Source organism: Neophocaena asiaeorientalis, unplaced genomic scaffold (genome assembly GCF_003031525.2).
Source record: "Neophocaena asiaeorientalis asiaeorientalis breed wild unplaced genomic scaffold, Neophocaena_asiaeorientalis_V1.1 scaffold743, whole genome shotgun sequence".
Classification (NCBI taxonomy): Eukaryota; Metazoa; Chordata; class Mammalia; order Artiodactyla; family Phocoenidae; genus Neophocaena; species Neophocaena asiaeorientalis.
Window position 1 is genome coordinate 453,889 of NW_020174055.1, and position 21,882 is coordinate 475,770.

General features: G+C 43.3%; 1 protein-coding gene and 1 non-coding gene across 7 annotated transcripts in view; one reads left to right on the forward strand and one right to left on the reverse strand.

The window, feature by feature from the left end:
* The window catches only part of TBC1D2B (TBC1 domain family member 2B), an 85,629-nt gene that overhangs the window by 18,078 nt on the left and 45,669 nt on the right, over positions 1-21,882 (forward strand). For 2 of the 6 annotated variants that reach the window (XM_024754309.1, XM_024754308.1), the window contains exons 2-3: positions 2,314-2,467; positions 12,050-12,215. In XM_024754309.1, coding sequence (XP_024610077.1) covers positions 2,332-2,467; positions 12,050-12,215 — 302 coding nt within the window. In that variant the 5' untranslated portion in view covers positions 2,314-2,331. Of the gene's footprint in view, positions 1-2,313; positions 2,468-4,606; positions 4,795-12,049; positions 12,334-20,018; positions 20,128-21,882 lie in introns of those variants that run through there. The other 4 variants (XM_024754307.1, XM_024754310.1, XM_024754311.1 and 1 more) reach the window with 4 other exon arrangements.
* LOC112405779 (U6 spliceosomal RNA) lies at positions 11,078-11,184 on the reverse strand. The gene has a single exon (XR_003004424.1). It is a non-coding gene; the product is annotated as a U6 spliceosomal RNA (small nuclear RNA).

The following is a 21,882-nucleotide window of genomic DNA, read 5'->3' on the forward strand; positions in this document are numbered from 1 at the left end:
CTTCCCCTTTAAGACCAAGCTCCTGCATCATTTTATGATTACTTGTTTATTCATTTCTTCACTTACTTATTCAGCCAATATGTATCTGGCACTGAGCTGGATGTTAGAAAAATGGAGACATCTCAGAGTTTATGTTTATTCGAGAAGAGAGACATTAAGCCAAGACTGTGAACGTTTTGAATCCACAGGTAGCAGCTTTCCTAAACTTTCAGTACCTGATCCTTGACCCATCTCCTCTGCACCCTTCCGTCACACCAGCCCCACTTCACCCACCCAGACCTCTGTCATAGCACTTAACACACTCTTGAAACTACTGATTTATTTTTCCTATCTTTCTCACAAGCCCTGATTCCAGGTTCCTGGTAGATAAATATTAATAGTAAATGTTCGTTGAATGTATGGATGAAATGATGGCTTGGCTGATAGTTGGAGGGCTTTTCTGTAAGAAACCCAGAGATCATGTAGTGAATGGTTTTCCTTACCAGGGCTGTGCCTGCAAGTGTCACTAAAAAGACTCCAGGTTGTAGCAAGAGCACTTTGCTTGTGGACAGTAGAGGTTTGGTCTCTGGCTTGTCACTTGCTGTCGGGCCTACAAAGCAGTTTTCCAGATTGCCTCTGACCCTGGGATAGAATTTATAGGTGCCGAAACCACCGTGTCTGATGTCTGTACACCTTACTGGGTGCCACTGGTTCCCATAATCATGCCGTGGCATCCTTCTCCTTGGGACTTCTTTTTGGGGGCAGCCTGGAGACCTGTGACCCACACCTGCCATCTAGTTTGTTTTTTGTAGCTAGGTTCATTGTTTTGGGTTCCCTCTGTATCTTGGTTGATTTTTTTTTTTTAATGTTTACAGTGAAATTCACTCTTTGTGGTATATAGTTCTTTGAGTTTGGACAGATGCGTAGAATCATGTATCTACCCCCACAGTCATGGTGCAGAATAGGTTGATTACCCAAAAATCCACTTGTGCTGCCCCTTTGTAGTCAGTCGCCCCCTTCACCCAAGCCCTGGAAACCACAGATTTGTCTTCTGTCCCTATAATTTTGCCTTTTCAAGAATGTCACATAAATGGTATTGTGCAGTATGTAGCCCTTTGGGACTGGCTTCTTTCACATATGCGTGTAATATTCATCCATGTTGTGTGAATCAATCGTTTGCTCCTTTTTATTGCTGAACAGTATTTCATGGTACGGATGTGCCACAGTTTATCTGTTCACCAGATGAAGGACATTGGGCTTGTTTTCACTTTTTGGCGATCATGAATAAAGCCTCTGAACACTTGCATGCAGGTTTTTGTGTGAATGTACATTTTTATTCCTCTTCATTGAATACCTAGGAGTGGGGTTGCTGGGTCACTTGGTAAGTGTATGTTTATAAGGAACTGCCAAACTGTTTTCCAAAGAGCTGCACTGTTTTACATTCCCACCAGCAATGAATGAAAGTTCCAGTTGCTCTGGATCCTTTCCAGCCTTTGGTATTATCAATTTAAAAAAATTTTAGCCATTGTAATAGATGTCCTCTCTAGTTTTTAATCTGCAGTTTTCTTTGCTCACTCTCCCAGTTGCTGACAGGATCTAAATAGCATTATTTGATTTGATTTGGCAGGGATGTTATCCATACCCATGTGAGATTTGACTTCTTAATTTATAGGTGCTCAGAGTGAAAGGGCACTGGGGATATCAAGCCTTCCTAAAACCTTTTGAGGAAAATGTTATGTTGTATCATTCTGTAATTTTAGAATTTAAAAAGATTTCTTATTATTAGGGTTAAATTCTTTATTTTAAAATTGCTATTTTCTTGACCAATTGTAGTGAACAAAAGTTACTAATCTTTTTTTTTTTTTTTAAGAAGATGTTGAGGGTAGGAGTTTATTAATTAATTAATTTATTTTTGCTGTGTTGGGCCTTCGTTTCTGTGTGAGGGCTTTCTCTAGTTGTGGCAAGTGGGGGCCACTCTTCATCGTGGTGTGCAGGCCTGTCACTATGGCGGCCTCTCTTGTTGCGGAGCACAGGCTCCAGACGCGCAGGCTCAGTAGTTGTGGCTCACGGGCCTAGTTGCTCCGCAGCATGTGGGATCTTCCCGGACCGGGGCTCGAACCCGTGTCCCCTGCATCGGCGGGCAGATTCTCAACCGCTGCACCACCAGGGAAGCCCCCAAAGTTACTAATCTTGAAATTGAAATTTCTTTGGCCTGTTCTTCTTACCTCTCCCTTTCATGTGGCAAGGTGTCCAGTCTGTCTTCACAAAACATAATTATTTTTTTAAGGTATGTTATTGGTGGCTATAACACTTTTTCCTCTTCCTTCTTTTTAGGCCCCTAATCGTCAACTCATGACTTACTGGTTACAAGAGCTTCAGCAGAAGAGATGGGAATATTGCAACAGTCTCGACATGGTAAAGTGGGACAGCAGGACCTCCCCGACTCCAGGGGATTTTTCTAAGGGTCTTGTGGCCAGAGATAACACAGGTAGGTCAGAAAGGGAGGGCACCTGTGTCAGTGCTTTGTGTGTCGCCGTTTGACATAGCAAGTCAGCTTAGCAGAGGAATTGAGAATGAAAATAATAGTGATGATCCCTTATAAGTGGGCTGCATCCTATAGTTATTGAGGGCTTCCGTTTCCATGTACAGAATTGTATTCAAGCCCAGTGACAACCTCAGGAGTAAGGCAAGGCTGGTGCTAAGCATCCTAAAGAGATGGTACGGCTGAGAGCAGTGGGTCGTGAGTTGTGCTGACGTCCAGTCTGACTCCAGGGCCAGCCCGCTCTCTACTCTGTCTGAAGGTGAAGCACCCAAACCCACAGCCCTGTGCACAGATATGCGTGCACACTGGCAAGATGTTCTCAAAGCACTCAGTGTGATTCAGTGATGTTTCTTGGGAAGCTTTTAACTATCAGACACTAATTCTGTTTTATCCTGGATCTGTGGTATTTCCATAACTCATGCTAATCCCTGGCTGATTGCAGTGTGGAGATGATGTGGTTTTATATTTGAATATCAAAAATTAGAACCCTGTGATCTCCTCATGTCTGGTGGTGCTGAGCATTGTTAACTGAAAGAACAGGACTATGGTTATACACAGACCACCCCTGACCCGGCGCCTGCAGGGACTACTGAGGTGGGGCTGTATTTGTGGTCCCTCTCTTCACACAGGGAGAAGAGCAGGCCCAGAAAAACCTGACCCCTGGGCCTTGAAGTAAGGCATGAAAAGGCCAGGCCATCACACCAGCGTTTCTTAAGGACTGAAGGAGTGCATATTGGAATTTAGCCAGCATGGGCTAGTTCTCATGCCTGTAAAGAGGTGTGGTCCAGGCTTTGTAACACCTGCGGGACCTTTGCTCAGGAGAACACAGGCGACAGTCAAGCTCCCTGTAAATGAACGGTGGCATTGGCACATGTGCAGCCAACTTGTTTTGGAAACAAACGCCTTCTTGGACTTCTTAAATTATTTTTTTCCTCCAAATCCCTGTTTTCCTGCCAGCCTTGTTTTTACCAATCAGTAGGTTAACCCTCTGGTCAGTGAGAAATTACTATGTGTACTTCACTCCTCTTCCTATGCTGTGCTATGAGAGTTCTCAGGTCATTTTCATGGATGTCTTAACACGAATGATAGCAGGAGCTGAGAGGATGCCTCCAGTTTGGCTGAGAGGATGCCAGAACCCTCACTATGTTTAGTTTGTACTTCTGCTCATTGATGACTTAGTTATTTAAAAAAAATACTATTATAGTGCTTTTGATCAAAAGAAGCTCTATAACTCAGTATCAGTCACTTGGAACGATTGGAAACCCTGCAGGGAAACCAGCAGTATTCATGGTGGTAGCTAGTGCCTTTGGCACAGACGATACTCACTTTGCCTCTGTTCCTTCTTTCTGAGGTCACCAAGCACTTCTCTCTAAGGGAGACTCAGGCATTAGACCGAGAGGAGGACCAGAGGAATGAAGCCCTGTGGTCTCTTTATAACACGCATCCTTCCTTCTTTTAAGCCAAAGTGCTGAGGCTAGGGAGCCGGCAAAAACACCTGCAGCCCGCATTTGGTTCTCTGCATTTGGTTTTGGGACTCTAGCCTGGGAGTTTGGAGTTGGCACCCTCTGGTGTTTACTCATTCATTCAGCAAGTAGATGCCCATGATGGGCTTGGATCTCCCCCCTCACAGAGTTTCTAGTCAAGCAGAGTGAAGAAAAAGTGAGATCACATGAGAGGGAAGGTACGGGGCACCAAGTGCCATGAATGGGTTGAGCACAGCTTTGGGGTGGGTGGGTTCACTCTCTGAGATCTGAGGATGACCCAGAGTCAGGCCAGGTAAGAGGAGTGCAATGCCCTCCAGGAGCTGGAAGGAGGGTGTGGCCAGAGGGTGCCAGCAGTGAGCTGAGCCTGGAGGCACACCCAGGGCCAGGGTGGGAGGGGCCTGGACCTCTGGGTTTGGGGTTTTGGACTCTCCTAAGAGCAGTGGAATGCTCTTAAATGCTCTTAAAATTGCTATTTTCTTGACCACTTGTAGTGAACAAAAGTTACTTGAAGTCATCTTGAACAAAAGTTCAAAGTCATCTTGAACAAAAGTCATCTTGAAGATTTTATGTGCGGAACCGACTGTAATTTTGAACTTCTGCCAATTTTTATATAGCTTTTAAGAACAAATGATGAAACTTTGGATGACCAGGCAATTTTCAAGACTATAATTATTCAGGAAGTCAGAAAGTCTAAAGGGGGAAGACAAGAAGAAAAGGCTAGATTTTCGTCACCCTCCTTTTTTATCATCATTTTAGATAAAAATTGGTTTAAAGGTAAAATGAGTTAAGGTATGTGGTGGTGCTCTGTCGTGTTTCTGAAGCCATGCTTGTAATTATCTGCTCTGCTTATCCTAAATCGTGCTAACTCTAGCTAGGATTGAAGACAAATGTTTCATTACTCTGATTTACATTAAAAAATAAAACTTTTCCTACTGTCCTCTCCTTGTTACCCAGTTTTTGGTAACATTTTCATTTGTTGTCTAATGGGTGTCACCCAGCAGTACCCTCCTAGCACCGAAATTCAACATGGGGAAAGATATAGGGAATTAACGTTTGACAGGCAGTTGTATCTTGGAAGGCAGCTCTCTCTGGTGGAAGGATCCCTGTGATCCTGGGTTTGAGTCTTGGCTTTGATATTTACTATTTGTCAGACTCTGAGTGAGTCATTTTCTCTCTAGTAAAGGGTAGCAAACTGCAGCCTGTGGAAATGAAGTTTTATCAGAATAAAGCACCACTCATTTATTTGCGTATTGTCTGTGGCCGCTTTTGCACACCAGTGGTAGAGTTGAATAGTTGTCACAGAGACCATTTGGCTCACCAGTCTAAAATATCTACTACTGTCTGGGCCTTTAAGAAGAAGTTTGCTGACCCTTGCTGTGATGTCTTGAGCATACCTCTCTTTTTGAGCCTCAGTTTCTTTATCCGTAAAATGGACATTGTTCATTCCGTCTTTCACTCCAGGCATTCTTGTATTCTAGGCATTTGTGCCAGTACCTGGGATGTAAAGACAAATAAGTCGTGGGTCATGTTCTCAAGGAGTGTGTGGTCTGGTGAGGGACCCAGACAGGTAAAGAGGCCTGCACAATGCAGTCTGGTAAGCACAGGGCCAGAGGTGAGCACAGGAAGCTTACCTGCGTGTGGGTGTTGGAGGGTAGAGTGTTGGTGGTGTCTGAGAAGGCTTCCTGGACTAGGAGAGGGCTGAACTGAGTCCTGAAGAGCTGGCCTTGTGAAGCAGGGAAAGGAAAGGCCTGGAGACCCTAGAGACCAGGGCCTGACTTGAAGGTAGAGAGTGTGGACAGGAGTGACAAAGAGAAAGTTGGATGGATGATCAGGGACCAGACCTGGAAGGGCTTATGCATTTGAGATGATTAACCATGGCCGAGTGGGAGAGAATGGATTCCTTGGCAAGACAAGAGGAAGGGAGACCAGTTAGAAGGCTGGTTGAGCCTAGAAATCATAGTATCCTTGAGTAGGGTTGCAGCAGAGAAGATGGAAAAAAGTGGGCAGAGTCGGGAGATTGTATGGTGGGAGAACTGGTGGATTAAAAGGTGGGATTAGCTTTGAGGGAGAGGGAAGGCAGAGGGTGCCATCCAGGTCCCAGGCCCAGGCATTTGGCTGGATGGGATTGGAAGGAATACTAACAACAACCTTGTCCCCCACCCGTCCCCATCCCGCCAGTATTTCTGTTTTGAGCATCAGATGGGAAACTGCAGTGTTAAGTGTAAAGTGTCAAGTGTATTATATATACACACGTATACATACATATATGATATTACCATTTTGAATCGGTTAGGATTATGTTCAGCCGCAAGTAACAGGAAACCTAATAGGGACTTACAAATAGAGATTTATTTGTCTCACGATGGCAGTCCATAGCTGGCGAACTTCCTCCCCAGTGCCATTGAGGGACCCATTCTGTTCCCCAGCCTTAGAGTATTAGCTTCCCTCCTCGTGCTAGCTGCCTTTGAGAGTGACACCTATATTAAAAAGGAGAAAGCTCTCCCAGAAACTCTTGCTTTATGCCTTATTGACTAGAACTGTGTCATAGAGACTCCGGAATGGAGTTTGAGGAGGCCAGTGTTTTAGCTGAGCGTGTGGCCACCATCAAAACCAGGGTCTGTAAGGAAGAGCTAGAATGGGTATCAGACAGGCAGCTGGCAGTGTCACGTAACTGCCTACATTAAATTTGTTTTCAAGAGTTCATGTTTCTAGAGTAAGAATCTGTTCATCTGTGTGACTGTAGTTTGCAGCCTCGATTAGTCAATCAAGTGTTAGAAAGTGAGATGACTTTGTTTGATCTGATCTGTCTGCCTTCCATCTGCAGCCTGGCCTCTGAAAGTATGCCATGCCTCAGACACCACTCTGCTTGTCTTCCGTGTTTGGATAGATAAAGACTTAGTTTCAACACAAAAGGAATACTTTGCAAAGATAAAATCAAGAGTCTGCAGACCTTCATATCTGTTGGGAACGAGGCAGCCAGAATCCAAAGGAGGCTTGTAGCGAGCTAATAGCCTCATTACAAGCTGTGTGTCCAGCACGTTCTGTTTACCTCATTTCCCATGTAAACTAATAGACAAACAAGTCAGGGATAACAAGACTTTGTTTTTTTAAGACTTCCTGAGAGTTCAGGAATACAAAAGCCCTCACCATCACAGGGGGAAAATGGTACAGTGAAGATGGTTTGAGGGATGACCACACCTTTCCTCCTCTGAAGCAGCCTCGAGAGTAACTGCCACCCTCTCTCTCGGCTTGTGTGGGAGCAGGGGGAGGGGAAGGGAAGTGGCTGCTTGTTCCAGTCCTCCCCCAGTTTGAGCCGCGCTGTCTGTGCAAGTGCTGGAACTGGTGGGAGGGAAACCGTAGGGTGGGACGCAGACCCCACATTAGCAGAGCCACAGGAATTCCATGGAATCATTTCATGTCACAGTTCCCTAAAGTCATCAAAGAAGCTGTGCTTTTATGTTATCCTGTTTGTAGAATACTACAAAACGCCATGTGTTGTTTTAAAGTGTAAGTCACGGTGATTAGCAGCCTTGTAGCTGAGAGGCAGCCTGATCTAGTGCAGAAAGCTGATGGAATGAAGGGCACACACTGTCTCCCTCTCTGTGAGCAAGAAGCTGTCTCTGATTCCTTCTGGATGGAAGGTTCTGTGATTCCTAACGTCAGGCTGTGAAAGGGAGGGAGATGATGAGCAGGGTCAGATTCCAGCTGTGTCTCTGGGGGAGCCTGGGGGAGCCTCCTGAAGAAGGTCCAGAGGAGACGGTCCGTGGTGGGCTGGAGTGTGGTGCCTGTGGAGGCAGGCAGGGCCTGGCTCTGGGTGCGATGTGGCGCCGTCAACTGGGGGGGGGGCGGGGGTTGGGCGGGGGGCTGGGGTGCCGAGCCGCTGCAGGAGTGCAGGGCGGTGGGAGAGGGGAAGAGTGGGAAGCCCTGGAGTCAGGTGTGCTCCCCACCCCTAGTGCAGGGGGTCTCTCAGAGGCAAGGTGGCAGGAGAGGGGCAGCCAGGAGGGATGATGGGCGTGGTTCCTTAGAGAACGACATGGGCCTGCCGCCTCCTGCGTGATTTCCTCAGCCTCCAGAAGGCCCTCCCTGCCGCACCACGGCAGTCGTTTATTCATTCCTTCAACCATTTTACCAGCATTTATTGAGTCTCTCCTCTGTGGCTGCTGTTGGGTACGCAGCTGTTAGCAAATCAGGCTGGGGTCCAGTTCTCACAAGATTTACGTCCTTGGTGAGGCATGGGAGAGAGCAGACAGATGCGTAATTAGCCAGACACGTGGCCTGGCCCACGGGGGACGCTCAGACCCGGTGGCTTGCTGCCTCTTCCTTTTGGGGTTAGATGCACACTGTGTCCTTACTTGGAAGATAACTGTACCGCTCCTGACCACGCCTTCACAATCTGGGTTAAACTCACTTTGATAAAAAGGGAAAAAAAGCTTTTTCAGGTTAACCCTGCTCTGAGTGTCCTCCCCCAGCTCACACTGGGGACTTGCAGGCTCTCTTTTGCGGTATCTTTGAGACACATGGCAATGGCCTTTTCCCAGTGCTTTTCCCTCCTTTCTTGGAGGATGCTGCCTCTTGGGCACTCTGTTCTGCCCTCTGCGAGGTTGCTCGTGGTGGAGCTCGGAGCCGGAGAGGAGGGCAGACTCACGGAGGTGTCCATATGTGAGCAGGAGCCTCCCTCTGTGGGCCCCACAGGGCCCCTGGTGTTAGAATGCGTTCAGCAGGAAGGACTCCTGGAGATCTGGGAATGGCCACGCCAGAATGATAGAGGCTGTGCTGGAATCAGAACCCAGGAAATCTGTGGTCTAAAAGTCGCTCAGAGGTGTCATTTAGGCATTGGGAAGTGTTCAGAGATAACAGAGAAGGTCTGAACACCAAAACTCTTCAAGCACAGACTCTCTCCCCACTGCAGCTGCAAGATAAAGCACATGTTCATGAATCCAATCCATCCTCTTAAGGATTTCAAGGAAATACTGCCCTGTCCTAGTTTGTGTCCTTCTTGAGGCGGTTCCCTGAATGCTAATGTTAGGACATGTATTGAGGGGAAGCCAGCAGCTCCGCTTTTAATTAAGGAAATCTCATGTGGTCTTTTAACAACCAAAAACCAGACAAAACAATCTAGCTAAAAGTGGGAAATGGCTTCTTTTTCACGTCAAACGATGACTTTTAGAAACGGTTTGTTTTGCCAACATCCTCCCTGGCCTCCGGTCCCTTTTCTGCACCCCACCCCCAGGGCCTGAGTTCCTCAGGAACCATTTCCAGTGTGGGTCCAGGGCTGCTGGCAGGCCTGGGCGTCCTGGTAACAGGTGCTTGGCTATGCGAGAGAGCTTGACAGTCTCACCCGCAGAGGGGCCGCTCCTCACCTTGCTGCCAACCCACACAGGAAGAAGGGGCTGGACTCTGCTCGAAACAGAAACAGTGCAGTGCACTGTGTTTATTTCCTGGTTTGGTTTAGAGTTGTAATGCTTTGCCTGTGAGGGGTCTGCGAAAGACCAGCCTCCGGGAAGCCTGGGTGTCGGTTTTACCTTTGTCTGAAATAGAGGTGGTGCATCTGTGTGCCCAGTGACCGACACACACTCACAGATGTCGGATGCCTGCCTCTACCCAGTACAGTCACTGCACCCGCCATAAGGCTGTTGTCACTGCAGGAGCAGGTGACTGCCTTCTAGCCCCAGCTCAGGGCTCCTGTGTCCTGACAAATAAAGTAGGTAGAGGAAACTGGACCTGGTTAGTGGTGTTTGAACTTGTTTTTTGTTTGTTTATTGGAACTCTTTTTTTCCAAATGAAATCTCAAGAGGAACTCCAGGATATAAAAGAGTGAAAAGAGGAACCACTGTGGTTGAAGCTGAGAGTGGGACCCCTTCCTTCTCTCCCTCTGAAAATCCCCAAGGCATCTCCTGGACCCTAAGGCTCAGAGGAAAGTCTGGATACCAGGGACTCGATGCATTCGGTGGTGACTTGGAGCTTAACATTTTATTATTTTATATCTTTCTCCTAGATGCGTTCTCCTTTAGGGCAAGAACTCTCTCATTTTTTTTTTTTTTTTTTGTACTCCGAGCACGTAGTGCTTCATACACAGTGGTAATTTGAACCAAGAATCAGGAACCAGTGGTGGTTTGTAACTTCTGGCCTTCTTGACTTAATCTTATAATCCATTGCCAAGCCTATAGTTCTTCTGTCTCTCAACACACCCTCTTGCTTTTTCCACTTAGAACGCTACAGTGAGCCAGGTGTTGACTCTCCTGGGCAGGCACCAGTTCCCCTCATGGATACACAGCAGTCATTTCGTGTCACAGCCAGCATACTTTTCCCAGTGTGTTCCCGGAGCCCTTGCCATGCTGACTGTGGTCAAGTTAGTGACCTGCCAACAAAGTGTGAGCCCATCATAAGGTGTTCCCGTTTGGAACATCAATTTTCAAGGGCCCCTGAGTCCAGGATTCCCTGTGCTCTGCCTTCTCTATGAGTGCTCGATGACCTTCACAGTGACCTGTCCTAAGTGAACTCAGGTTGTGTGCTTATCTGATTAGAAAGTAATTTTTTACTTGGTTATCAGTGTTCAGCGTTCCATTCTGATTCTGTTTCCACTGAAGGAGTGATGGTTGATATTGCCAATGTAGGGATGCTTTATTCAAGGGGAGTATAGGTCAAATTGATTATTGTAAAACAATGTTAAATTCTGTTTACAAACATATATATTCTCTGAGAGATTATATCGTTTGGAAGAATACAAAGTATTTATTGTTGGATACATTTTATCAAAACTTTAGAAAAGTAAGTTTTTATTATGGGTCTTATGGGAAATTTTAAGCATATGCAAAGAGAGAATAACATAATATTACCCACATGTTTATTAGGTAGTTTCAACAATCAGTATTTCATGACCCATCTTGTTTCATTGGTATACTTACCCACTTAATTTTGTTATTTGGAAGCAAATAACATGTTATTTGAGGCAAATATTATTTATTTGTTAAATAACAAAACGTTATCTTTTTCTTTGAATTTTATTTTTTTATACAGCAGGTTCTTACTATCCATTTTATACATATTAGTGTATATATGTCAATCCCAATCTAAAAATACAGAACGCTTCATGAATTTGCATGTCATCCTTGCACAGGGGCCATGCTAATCTTTTGTGTATCGTTCTAGTTTTAGTATATGTGCTGCTGAAGCGAGCACCAAAATGTTATGTTGAAGCAAATTCTGGGCATCATATGATTGCAACCTTAAATATTTCAAACATTTACATTTTATTTTAAGATTTTTTTGATGTGGACCATTTTTAAAGTCTTTATTGAATTTGTTGCAGTATTGCTTCTGTTTTTTTATGTTTTTTGGTTTTTTGGCCACGAGGCATGTGGGATCTTAGCTCCCCGACCAGGGATCGAACCCATACCCGCCCTGCAATGGAAGGCAAAGTCTTAACCACTGGACCCCCAGGGAAGTCCCTCAACCACTTACATTTTAAAGATACATTCTGAAATTTGATCATGCTTTAGCATCAATGCATTTGCCTATGAATTTACTGAACTGCTATCCTTTATATACAAACTTATTTTTTCAGTGTCACTATTTGCGATCAGCAAGTATATATATATTCTATTCCCCTCACTTTCTTACAGAAAAGGGCATTAATGTAATCTGGTCTGCACTTTGCTTTTTTCACCTAACAGTTTATCCTGGAAATTGTGCCTTATCGGTATAGGTGAGTGGACCATGATCACAGCTTTATACCTGGTGTACTGATCTACAAGACAGCAGAGAAGAGCCCTAGCTGCTTCTTTCCCTGGGCCGATGCTGTTAACTTGGTGGTTTGAAGCATGTACCACCTTCCTTTGAGGACCATGGGTCTACTTTAGATGAAAATGGTTGCAGAACACGCTAGCCGCCTACAGATTGTGTTTTCATGTAGTACACATTAAAAATATACTATAATATATACTATATAGATTTTTATATAGTATATCAAGACAGTGTGCTATGTAGGATATCAAGTTCCCCGTGGAAACTTGCAGTAACTGACACTTGTTTGCCTTTCTTTCAGATTTAATTAACCTGCACCCAAATGCTTCTGCAGAAAAAGCCAGAAATGTCCTAGCTGTGGAAACTGCCCCTGGAGAGCTGGTGGGAGAGCAAGCTGCAAATCAGCCTGCCCCAGGGCATCCAAATTCCATTAACTTCTCTTTGAAACAGTGGGGCACTGAGCTCAAGTGAGTCTTTGGAAAGCAGCATGTGAAACTGAAAATGGCTTATTTCTGATAATGTATGTTATAATTTTATATATGAAATTATAAAACCACCTGACATCCGTGAAGGCTTTATCACAAGGTACTTTTGCATATTTTGTTATTTTTTTAGCTTGTGTGCCTGTTGCTGTGAAATACTTCCACACTCATGGTTTAATTGCTTGACTCTGTGAGGTAGGTCATATGGTTGACATTTTACAGAGAGAGCAGTTGGCTCAGGAAGAGTCCTTGTCTAAGGTCACAAGTCTCCCAGGCTACAGAGTTGAATGAGCATCACCACAGTCAATTTGAGATCATTTTCATTACCCCAGAAAGAAACCCCAGTACCCGTTAGCAGTCCCTTCCCCTTTCCCCCAAACCTCTTCCTATCCGGCCCTTGGTAGCCACTAATCTACTTTTTGTGTCAATGGATTTGCCTGTTCGGATATTTCATATAAATGACATCATACGGTATGTGATCCTCTATGTCTTGCTTCTTTCACCGAGCATAATGTTTTTAAGGTTCATCCATGTTGTAGTACATATTAGTACTTCATTTCTTTTTTTGTTGTTATAAATTTATTTTATTTATTTTTAGCTGCGTTGGGTCTTCGTTGCTGCGTGCGGGCTTCCTCTAGTTGTGGCGAGCGGGGGCTACTCTTCATTGCAGTGCGTGGGCTTTTCATTGCGTTGGCTTCTCTTGTTGCGGAGCATGGGCTCTAGGCACACGGGCTTCAGTAGTTGTGGCTTGTGGGCTCTAGAGCGCAGGCTCAGTAGTTGTGGCGCATGGGCTTAGTTGCTCCATGGCATGTGGGATCTTCCCAGACCAGGGCTCCAACCCGTGTCCCCTGCATTGGCAGGCGGATTCTTAACCACTGCGCCACGAGGGAAGTCCCTATTTCTTTTTATTGAGCAATAAGATTCCATTATGTGGGTATACCACATTTTGTTTATCCATTCTTCAGTTAAGGGAAATTGGGGTTCTTTCTACTTTTTGGCTACTATGAATACAGCTGCTATAAATATCTGTGTGCAGGTTTTATGTGGGCATAATTTTTCAACTTCTTTGAGTAAATACCAAGGAACACGATTGCTGGATCATATGGTAAGAGTATGTTTAGTTTTGTAAGAAACTGCCAGTCTCCTGAAATGTACCACTTTGCCTTCACTTCTACCAGCGATGAATGAGAGTACCTGTTGCTCCACATCCTTGCCAGCATTTCGTGTTGTCAGATTTTTGTCATATCATGCCATATGATGTGATGCATTTTTCATGTGCTTATTTGCCACCTCTGTATCTTCTTTGGTGGAGTGTCTGTTAAGGTCTTTGGCCATTTTTTAACTGGGTTGTTTGTTTTCTTATTATTGAGTTTTAAGAACTCTTTGTATATTTTGAGTAGCAGTCCTTTATCAGATGTGTTTTTTGTAAATATATTTTCACAGTCTGTGGCTGTCGTTTAATTCTTATATTGCCTTTCACAGAACAGAAGTTTTAAATTTTAATCAAGTTCAACTTATCAATTATTTCTTTCAAGATTGTGTCTTCGGTATTGTATCTAATACCTTCACCATACCCAAGGTTGTGTAGGTTTTCTTCTGTGCTAACTTGTAGGAGTTCTATAATTTTGAGTTTTACATTTATGTCTGTGATCCATTTTGACTGAATTTTTGTGACGTGTGTAAGATTTGTGTCTAGATTCTTTATTTTGTATGTCGACGTCTAGTTGTTCCAGCACCGTTTGTTGAAGAGGTTATCTTTGCTCCATTGTATTGTCTTTGCTTTTTTGTCAAAGATCAGTTGACTGTATTTATGTGATTCTATTTCTTGATTCTCTGTTACGTTCCATTAAGGTATTTGTCTATTCTTTTGCCAATACCACACTGGCTTGATTACCATAGCTTTATAGTAAGCCTCAAAGTAGAGTAGTGTCAGTCTTCCAGCTTTGTTCTTCTTCAGTATTGTGTTGGATATTCTGGGTCTTTCCCCTCTTCATGTAAACTTTAGAATCAGTTTGTCAATAACCACAAAATAACTTGCTAGGATTTTGATTGGGGTTGCATTGAATCTATAGATAAAATTGGGACGAACTGACAATGTTGAGTCTTTCTATTCATGAGTGTGGAATATCTCTCCATTTATTCTGTTCTTCTTTGATTTCATTCATCAGAGTTTTGTGGTTTTCCTCATACAGATCATATATATATATATATATATATATATATATATATATACGTAGATTTATACTTAAGTACTTTGCTTTCTTGGGTGCTATTGTAAATGATATGGTGTTTTTAATTTCAAATTCCACTTGTTCATTGTTGGTATATAGGAAAACAGTTGAATTTTGTATATTAATCTTATATTGTGCAACCTTGCTGTAATCACTTATTATTTCCAAGAGTTTTTTGGTTAATTCTTTCAGATTTTCTACATAGATGGTTGCGTCATCTATGAACAATTTTTTGTCTTCCTTCCCAGTCTTTTTAATTTCTTTTCTTTGCCTTATTGCATTAGCAAGGACTTCCAATATGGAGTTGAAAAGGAGTGGTGAGAGGGGACGTCGTTACCTTGTACCTGATCTTAGTGGAAATGCTTCAGGTTTCTTACCATTAAGTATGATGTTAGCTGTAGGCTTTTTGTAGATAGTCTATCAAGTTGAGAAAGTTCCCTCTATTCCTAGTTTACTGAGAGTTTTTTTTTTTTTTTTTTTGCGGTACGCGGGCCTCTCACTGCTGTGGCCTCTCCCGTTGCGGAGCACAGGCTCCGGACGTGCAGGCTCAGCGGCCATGGCTCACGGGCCCAGCCGCTCCGCGGCATGTGGGATCCTCCCAGACCGGGGCATGAACCTGCGTCCCCTACATCGGCAGGCGGACTCTCAACCACTGCGCCACCAGGGAAGCCCTACTGAGAGTTTTTATCATGAATGTGTGTTGGATTTTGTCAGATGCATTTTCTGCATCTGTTGATAGGATTATGTGATTTTCCTTTTCTAGTCTGTGATGTGATGGATTACAATAATTGATTTTAGTTTTTAAATTTATTTATTATTTTTGGCGGTGTTGGGTCTTCATTGCTGCACACGGGCTTTCTCTAGTTGCGGTGAGCGGGGCTACTCTTCGTTGCGGTGAATGGGCTTCTCATTGTGGTGGCTTTTCATGTTGCGGAGCACAGGCCCTAGAGCGTGGGGACTTGAGTAGATGCGGTGCATGGGCTCAGTAGTTGTGGCTCGTGGGCTCTAGAGCACAGGCTCAGTAGTTGTGGCACACGGGCTTAGTTGCTCTGTGGCATGTGGGATCTTCCCGGACCAGGGCTCAAACCCATGTCCCCTGCATTGGCAGGTGAACTCTTAACCACTGCGCCACCGTTAGAATGTTGAATGAGTCTTGCATACCTTGGATAAATCTCACTTCGTCGTGAAGTATAGTTTTTTTATACATTTTTGAATTTGATTTGCTAATATTTTGTTGAAGATTTTTGTATCTGTGTTCATAAGAGACATTTCTTTTTTTATTCTTTTTTTGGTTTGCCATTAGGGGAATGCTGCTCTCATAGAATGAGTTAGCAAGTATTCTCTCTGCTTCTATCCTTTGAAAGAGATTGTAGATAATTAATATAACTTCCTGGGACTTCCCTGGTGGTCCAGTGGTTAAGACTCTGTGCTCCCAGTGCAGGGGCCTGGGTTCGATCCCTGGTCAGGGAACGAGATCCTGCATGCCACAACTAAAGATCCCGCATGCTGCAACTAAAGGTGCCTTATGTGGCAACGAAGATCCCGTGTACTGCAACTAGGACCCAATGCAGCCAAATAAATAAATAAATATTTTAAAAATTAGTATAATTTCTTTCTTTAATGTTTGGTAGAATTCATCAATGAACCCGTTTGGGCCTGTACTTTCTGTTTTGGAAGGTTATTATTGATTCCATTTTAAAAATAGATATAGGCCTATTCAGATCTTTTATTTCTTCTTGTGTGAGTTTTGGCAGATTGTGTCTTTCAAGGGATTGGTCCGTTTCATCTGAGTTATCAAATTTATGGACGTGGAGTTGTTCGTTGTATTTCTTGCGTATCCTTTTAATTTCTGTGGAATCTGTGGTGTTTTTCCCTCTTTAATCTCCGATATTAGTAATTGGTGTCATTTCTTTTTTCCTTAGTTAGTCTGGCTAGAGGCTTATCACACTGATTGATCTTTTCAAAGAACCAGCTTTGGTTTCATGTTTTTCTTTTTAACATTTACTTAGTTTATTTTTTGGCTGCGTTGTGTCTTAGTTGCGGCACTAGGGATCTTTCATTGTGGTGCACGGGCTCTTCGTTGCAGTGTGCAGGCTTCTCTCTAGTTGTGGCCTGCGGGCTCCAGAGCACATGGGCTCTGTAGTTGCAGCACGTGGGCTCTTTAGTTGCGGTGTGTGGGCTTAGTAGTTGAGGTGCACGGGCTTAGTTGCCCCACAGCATGTGGGATCTTAGTTCCCTGACCAGGGATCGAATTGGCATCCCCTGCATTGCAAGACAGATTCTTAAGCACTGGACCACCAGATAAGTCTCTGGTTTCATTTTTTTCTGTATTGATTTCCTGTTTTCAATTTTATTGATTTCTGCTCTACTTATTATTATTTATTTTCTTCTGCTTACTTTGGATTTAATTTGCTCTTATTTTTCTAGTATCCTATGGTAGAAACTTGGATTATTAATTTTAGATCTTTTTTCTTTTCTATTATATGCATTCAATGCTATAAATTTCCCTCTAAGCTCTGCTTTTGCTGCATCCCACAGATTTTGATAATTTATGTTTTCATGTAGTTCAGAATATTTTAAATTTTCTCTTGAGATGTCTTCTTTGACTCCTGTTAGTTGGAAATGTGTTGTTTAATCTCCGCATACTTGAAGATTTTCCTATTACCTTCTGTTACTGATTTCTGGTTTAATTCCACTGTGGTCTGAAAGCAGATGTTGTATGATTTCTGTTCTTTAAATTTGTTAAGGTGTGTTTTATGGCCCGGAATGTGGTTTGTCTTGATGAATGGTCCATGTGAGGAAAATGTATATTCTGCTCTTGTTGGATGAAGTAATTTATAGATATCATTTACATGAAGTTGATTGATGGTGTTCAGTTTGACTGTGTCCTTATTGATTTTTTGCCTGCTGGATTTGTCTATTTTGGATAGAGGGGTGTTGAAGTCTCCATCTATGATAGTGGATTCATCTATTTCTCCTTTCAGTTCTATCAGTTTTTGCCTCACATAGTTTGATGCTCTGTTGTTAGGCACATACACATTAAGAATTGTTATGTCTTCTTGGAAGATTGACTGCTTTATCATTATGTCGTGCCCTTCTTTATCCCTGATAACTTCCCTTACTTTGAAGTCTACTCTATGTGAATTTAATATAGCTCTCCTGCTTTCTTTTGATTGGTGTTATTTAGCACAATATATTTTTCTCTATTTACTTTAATCTATTTGTGTCTTTATTTAAAAGTGGGTTTCTTGTAGACAACATATAGTTGTGTGCTGATTTTTGATCCATTCTGACAATTTCTGTCTTTTAATTGCTACATTTACACCACTGACATTCAAAGTGGATATTGATATAGTTGGATTAATATATACTGTATTTGTTACTGTTTTCTATTTGTTGTCCTTGTTCTTTATTGCTCTTTTTGTCTTCCACTCTCTTAACTGGCTTTTGTGGTTTTAATCGAGCATTTTATATGACTCCATTTTCTCTCCTTTCTTGGCATATCAGTTATACTTTTTTTTCTTTTTCCTTTTTTTTTACTTTTTTAGTGGTTGCCCTAGAGTTTCCAATATGCATTTACAACCAATCCAAGTCCACTTTGAAATAACGCTATCCACTTCACAGTTTGTGTGAGTACCTTATAACAACAAAATAATCCCAGGATCCTCCTCTAGACCCTTATATCATTGCTGTTATTCATTTCACTTATATATAAAGCATACATAGCACATATATACATAATGTGTATACATAAGCATACATAATATATGCATAATATAAGCTTGCACATATGTAAAATGTACATCAGTATACCATACATAACATGTATACATAAGTGTACATTGTTGGTATTATTATCTTGAACAAACTGTTACCTATTAGATCAATTAGAATAAGAAAAATAAAAGTTTTCATTTTATTTTCACTTATTCCTTCCTCAATAATCTTCCTTTCTTTATGATAGATCTGAGTTTCTGACCTATATTATTTTTCTTCTCTCTAAAGAACTTAATACTTCTGGCAAGGCAAATCTACTAGCAACAGATTCCCTCAATTTTTTTTTTTTGGGCTGAGAAAGTCTTTATTTTTTTTATTCTCCTTTTCACAGTTTACAGAATTCTAAGTTGGTGGGATTTTTTTTCTCTCAACACTTTACATATTTCAGTCTACTACTATTTGCATGGTTTCTGAGGAGAGGTCAGATGTAATTATCTTTGTTCCTCTATAGGTAAGGTAGTTTTTTTCCTCTGACTTCTTTCAGAATTTTTTATCTTTGATTTTCTGTAATTTGAAAATGGTATGCCAAGGTATGGGCTTTTTGGCATTTATCCTGCTTGGTGTCCTCTGAGCTTCCTGGAGCTGTTCTGTGGTTTGGTGTCTGAGGTTAATTTGGGGAAATACTCCATTATTGTTTCAAATATTTCTTCTTTTCCCCTCTCTTTCTTCTACTTCTGATATTCCCTTTATGAATATGTTACACCTTTTGTGGTTGTCCTATAGTCCTCAGATATTCTGTTCTTTTTTCTCTTCTTTTTTTTTCCCCCCAGTTTTTGTTCTCTTTGCCTTTTAGTTTTGGAGGATCCTATCTAGATATCTGTGTGCTCAGCGATACTTTCCTCAGCTGTGTCCAGTCTACTAATAAGCCCGTCAAAGGCATCCTTCATTATTTTCGCAGTGTTTTTTTTATCTCTGGCATTTCTTTTTGGTTCTTTCTTAGAATTTCCATCTCTGCTTACGCTGCCCATCTGTTCTTGCATGCGGTCTACTTAATCCATCAGGGCCCTGAGCATATTAATCATAGATGTTTTAAATTTCCCGCCTGATACTTCCAATATCCCTGCCATGTCTGGTTCTGATGCTTGCTTGTCTCTTCAAACTGTGGAGGCTTTTGCCTTTTGGTATGCCTTGTAATTTTTTGTTGGTAGCTGAACATGATGTTCTAGGTAAAAGGTAACTGCTGTAAATAGGCTTTTAGTAATATGGTGATGAGGTGTGGGAGGTGAGGAAGTGTTGTATAGTCCTATGATGAGGGCTCAGTCTTTTAGTGAGCTTGTGCCTCTGGAGTTTGAACTTTGCAAGTGTTTTTCTGTGTTTTTATTCCTCCCTTAGGTGGGGCAGGATGGCTAGAATGGGCTGGAGTTGTGTATTCCCCTTCCCACAGGTCAGTTAGGCTCTGATAATACCCAGGTTAGTCTCTGTCTAATAGTTCAGGCCTTGTTAAGAACAGAGTACTCTGGAGTATTTAAAAATTATTCCTGGGCTTCCCTGGTGACTCCCTGCCAGAAGTCAGAGGGAATTTTTCTCTGGTATTCACTGTGGGAACCTGGTCGAGCTCCTGGAGGTGACTCTCACAATATTGTGGGGACCCCTATGACAGGCCCTCTGGAGTTTTTATATTCTTTTTTTTTTTTTTCCGGTACGCGGGCCCCTCACTGCCGCGACCTCTCCTGTTGCGGAGCACAGGCTCCGGACGTGCAGGCTCAGCGGCCATGGCCCATGGGCCCAGCCGCTCCACGGCACGCGGGATCCTCCCAGACCGGGGCACGAACCTGCGCCCCCTGCATCGGCAGGGGGACACCCAACCACTGCGCCACCAGGGAAGCCCACCTCTGGAGTTTTTAACTCGCAGTTGTCTGTACTGAGCCTCCAGCAAGTCATCAATTACGGTGAGTTTTCCTACCCTGGCACTGGTTCCTTAGGTGATCCTCTGCTCTAGGAAGCTGCGACTCCCCGTATTGGCCTGTCCTTCCAGTATTGGGGATAGCAGTTGGCCCTGTGTCCTCTCCTCTCTTATGGATCCAGGAAGTGGCTTGTTCCTTAGGTCACTGTTTCCCCATATTCTCACTCCCTGAGCTGCTGTGTTCCGGCCATTCCGTACCTTACTCCTTACCCAGGACCTTCACTCATGGTGTGTCCTTCTGCTCGGGGTGCCCCATGTCATCTGATTGAGTCCTTTGCCAGCCAGTTCCGAAGGTAAGGTGGGAGGGAGGAGGCAAGGTGGGGCTGTCTCCCTGGGTGCCTGCAACTGGAGCAGCACTGCTTTCATTGATTTCAACCTGTTGGACTTCTCCTTAAAGAAAGGGTTCTGTGCTCCTAAAAATGTTGGAAAGCCACCAAGAGCTTATCCCTTTCTTTTACAGGTTAAGAAGCTGAGGCTTAAGAGAGGTAATGAAACCACAGAAATGCATCTTGGTCGGGGGCTCTGAGGAGCTCCGGTTCTTTATGTCTCAGCACAGGAAGAATTCTGTGAGAGGCAAAGTGATAGATAAGAAGTGGTTTATTAGAATAGGACACTTGTGAGGTTTACAGGCGGGTGGGCAAGAGGGTGCCTCCCCAAGAACTTAGTGGGCTACAGTTTTATAATCAAAGGAAAAGAGGGGAGGGGGAAAAGACCACCTTCTTCCTCACTCTTTGAGTCTTCCATCGTTAACTCCTCCAACATGTTGGGAGGGGGAGTTTTTGACCCTATATGGCCCATCCAGGACTGTCATGGTGCTATGGAAAAGTTACTTCAGTATAATGAGGGTCTTTCACTTTGAAATGTCACCTTTCCCAAATTATTGCTTTTTATGTGTGCAGAGCATGTCCTAGGGGTCATTAACTTACTGACATCACAGGGCAGGATGTGGGTCTCATTCCACCATTGTTTTATTGTTTTGGGACATGTCTCATGCTTCTGTTGCATGGTTTTGTTGCTAAGCAAGCCTGCTTGGCTTTGTTGCTAGGGAGGTCTGCTTTCTTGAGTGATCATTAACTTACAGGGGACTCCCATACTTTTTTCTTTACTTACGATCCCTTAGTGGAATTGACTATTTAATTACCTACTTTGTCCCTTTACTCCGTCCCTATCAGTAAAGTGACTTGCTCAAGACACATAGCAGGTGTATGGCAGATCTGAAAGGCACCTTGGGTGCCTCGGTTGGTTGGAGCCCAGTGTTCCTTCCACCTCTCATTGTAAGAACATATTCGGGAAACTGTTGATTTGCCAGATTTCCATGCCTAACTAGCCTCATCTGCCCTCAAAGTTAGATAATGGAAAGTTGGGGAGACAGACCTGTAACACTGGCGGCTTTCTGATTATGGAGTGTGTCCAACCTAGGAAAGTGAGCACGTGTCACCTTTGCTTGTAACAACTGACTGTTCATTTTCAGGGTTAAAGGTCACTTGGAGATATCGTCTGTCAGCTGTGCCTTCCCACTGTAGCCCAGTGATTAAGAGCCAGACAGCTGAGTTCAATTCCCAGATCTACAATTTAAAAGCTGGGTAACTCAGGCAAATTACTTAAGTTTCATTTGTAACATGGGGGTAATAATCGCACATACTTTGGGAGATCAACATGATGATGACAACTTAAGCTGACCCTCCCTAAGTACTAGATGAGGGCTAGTTGTTGCCATTTTTGGGGGAGACACAGCTCATGG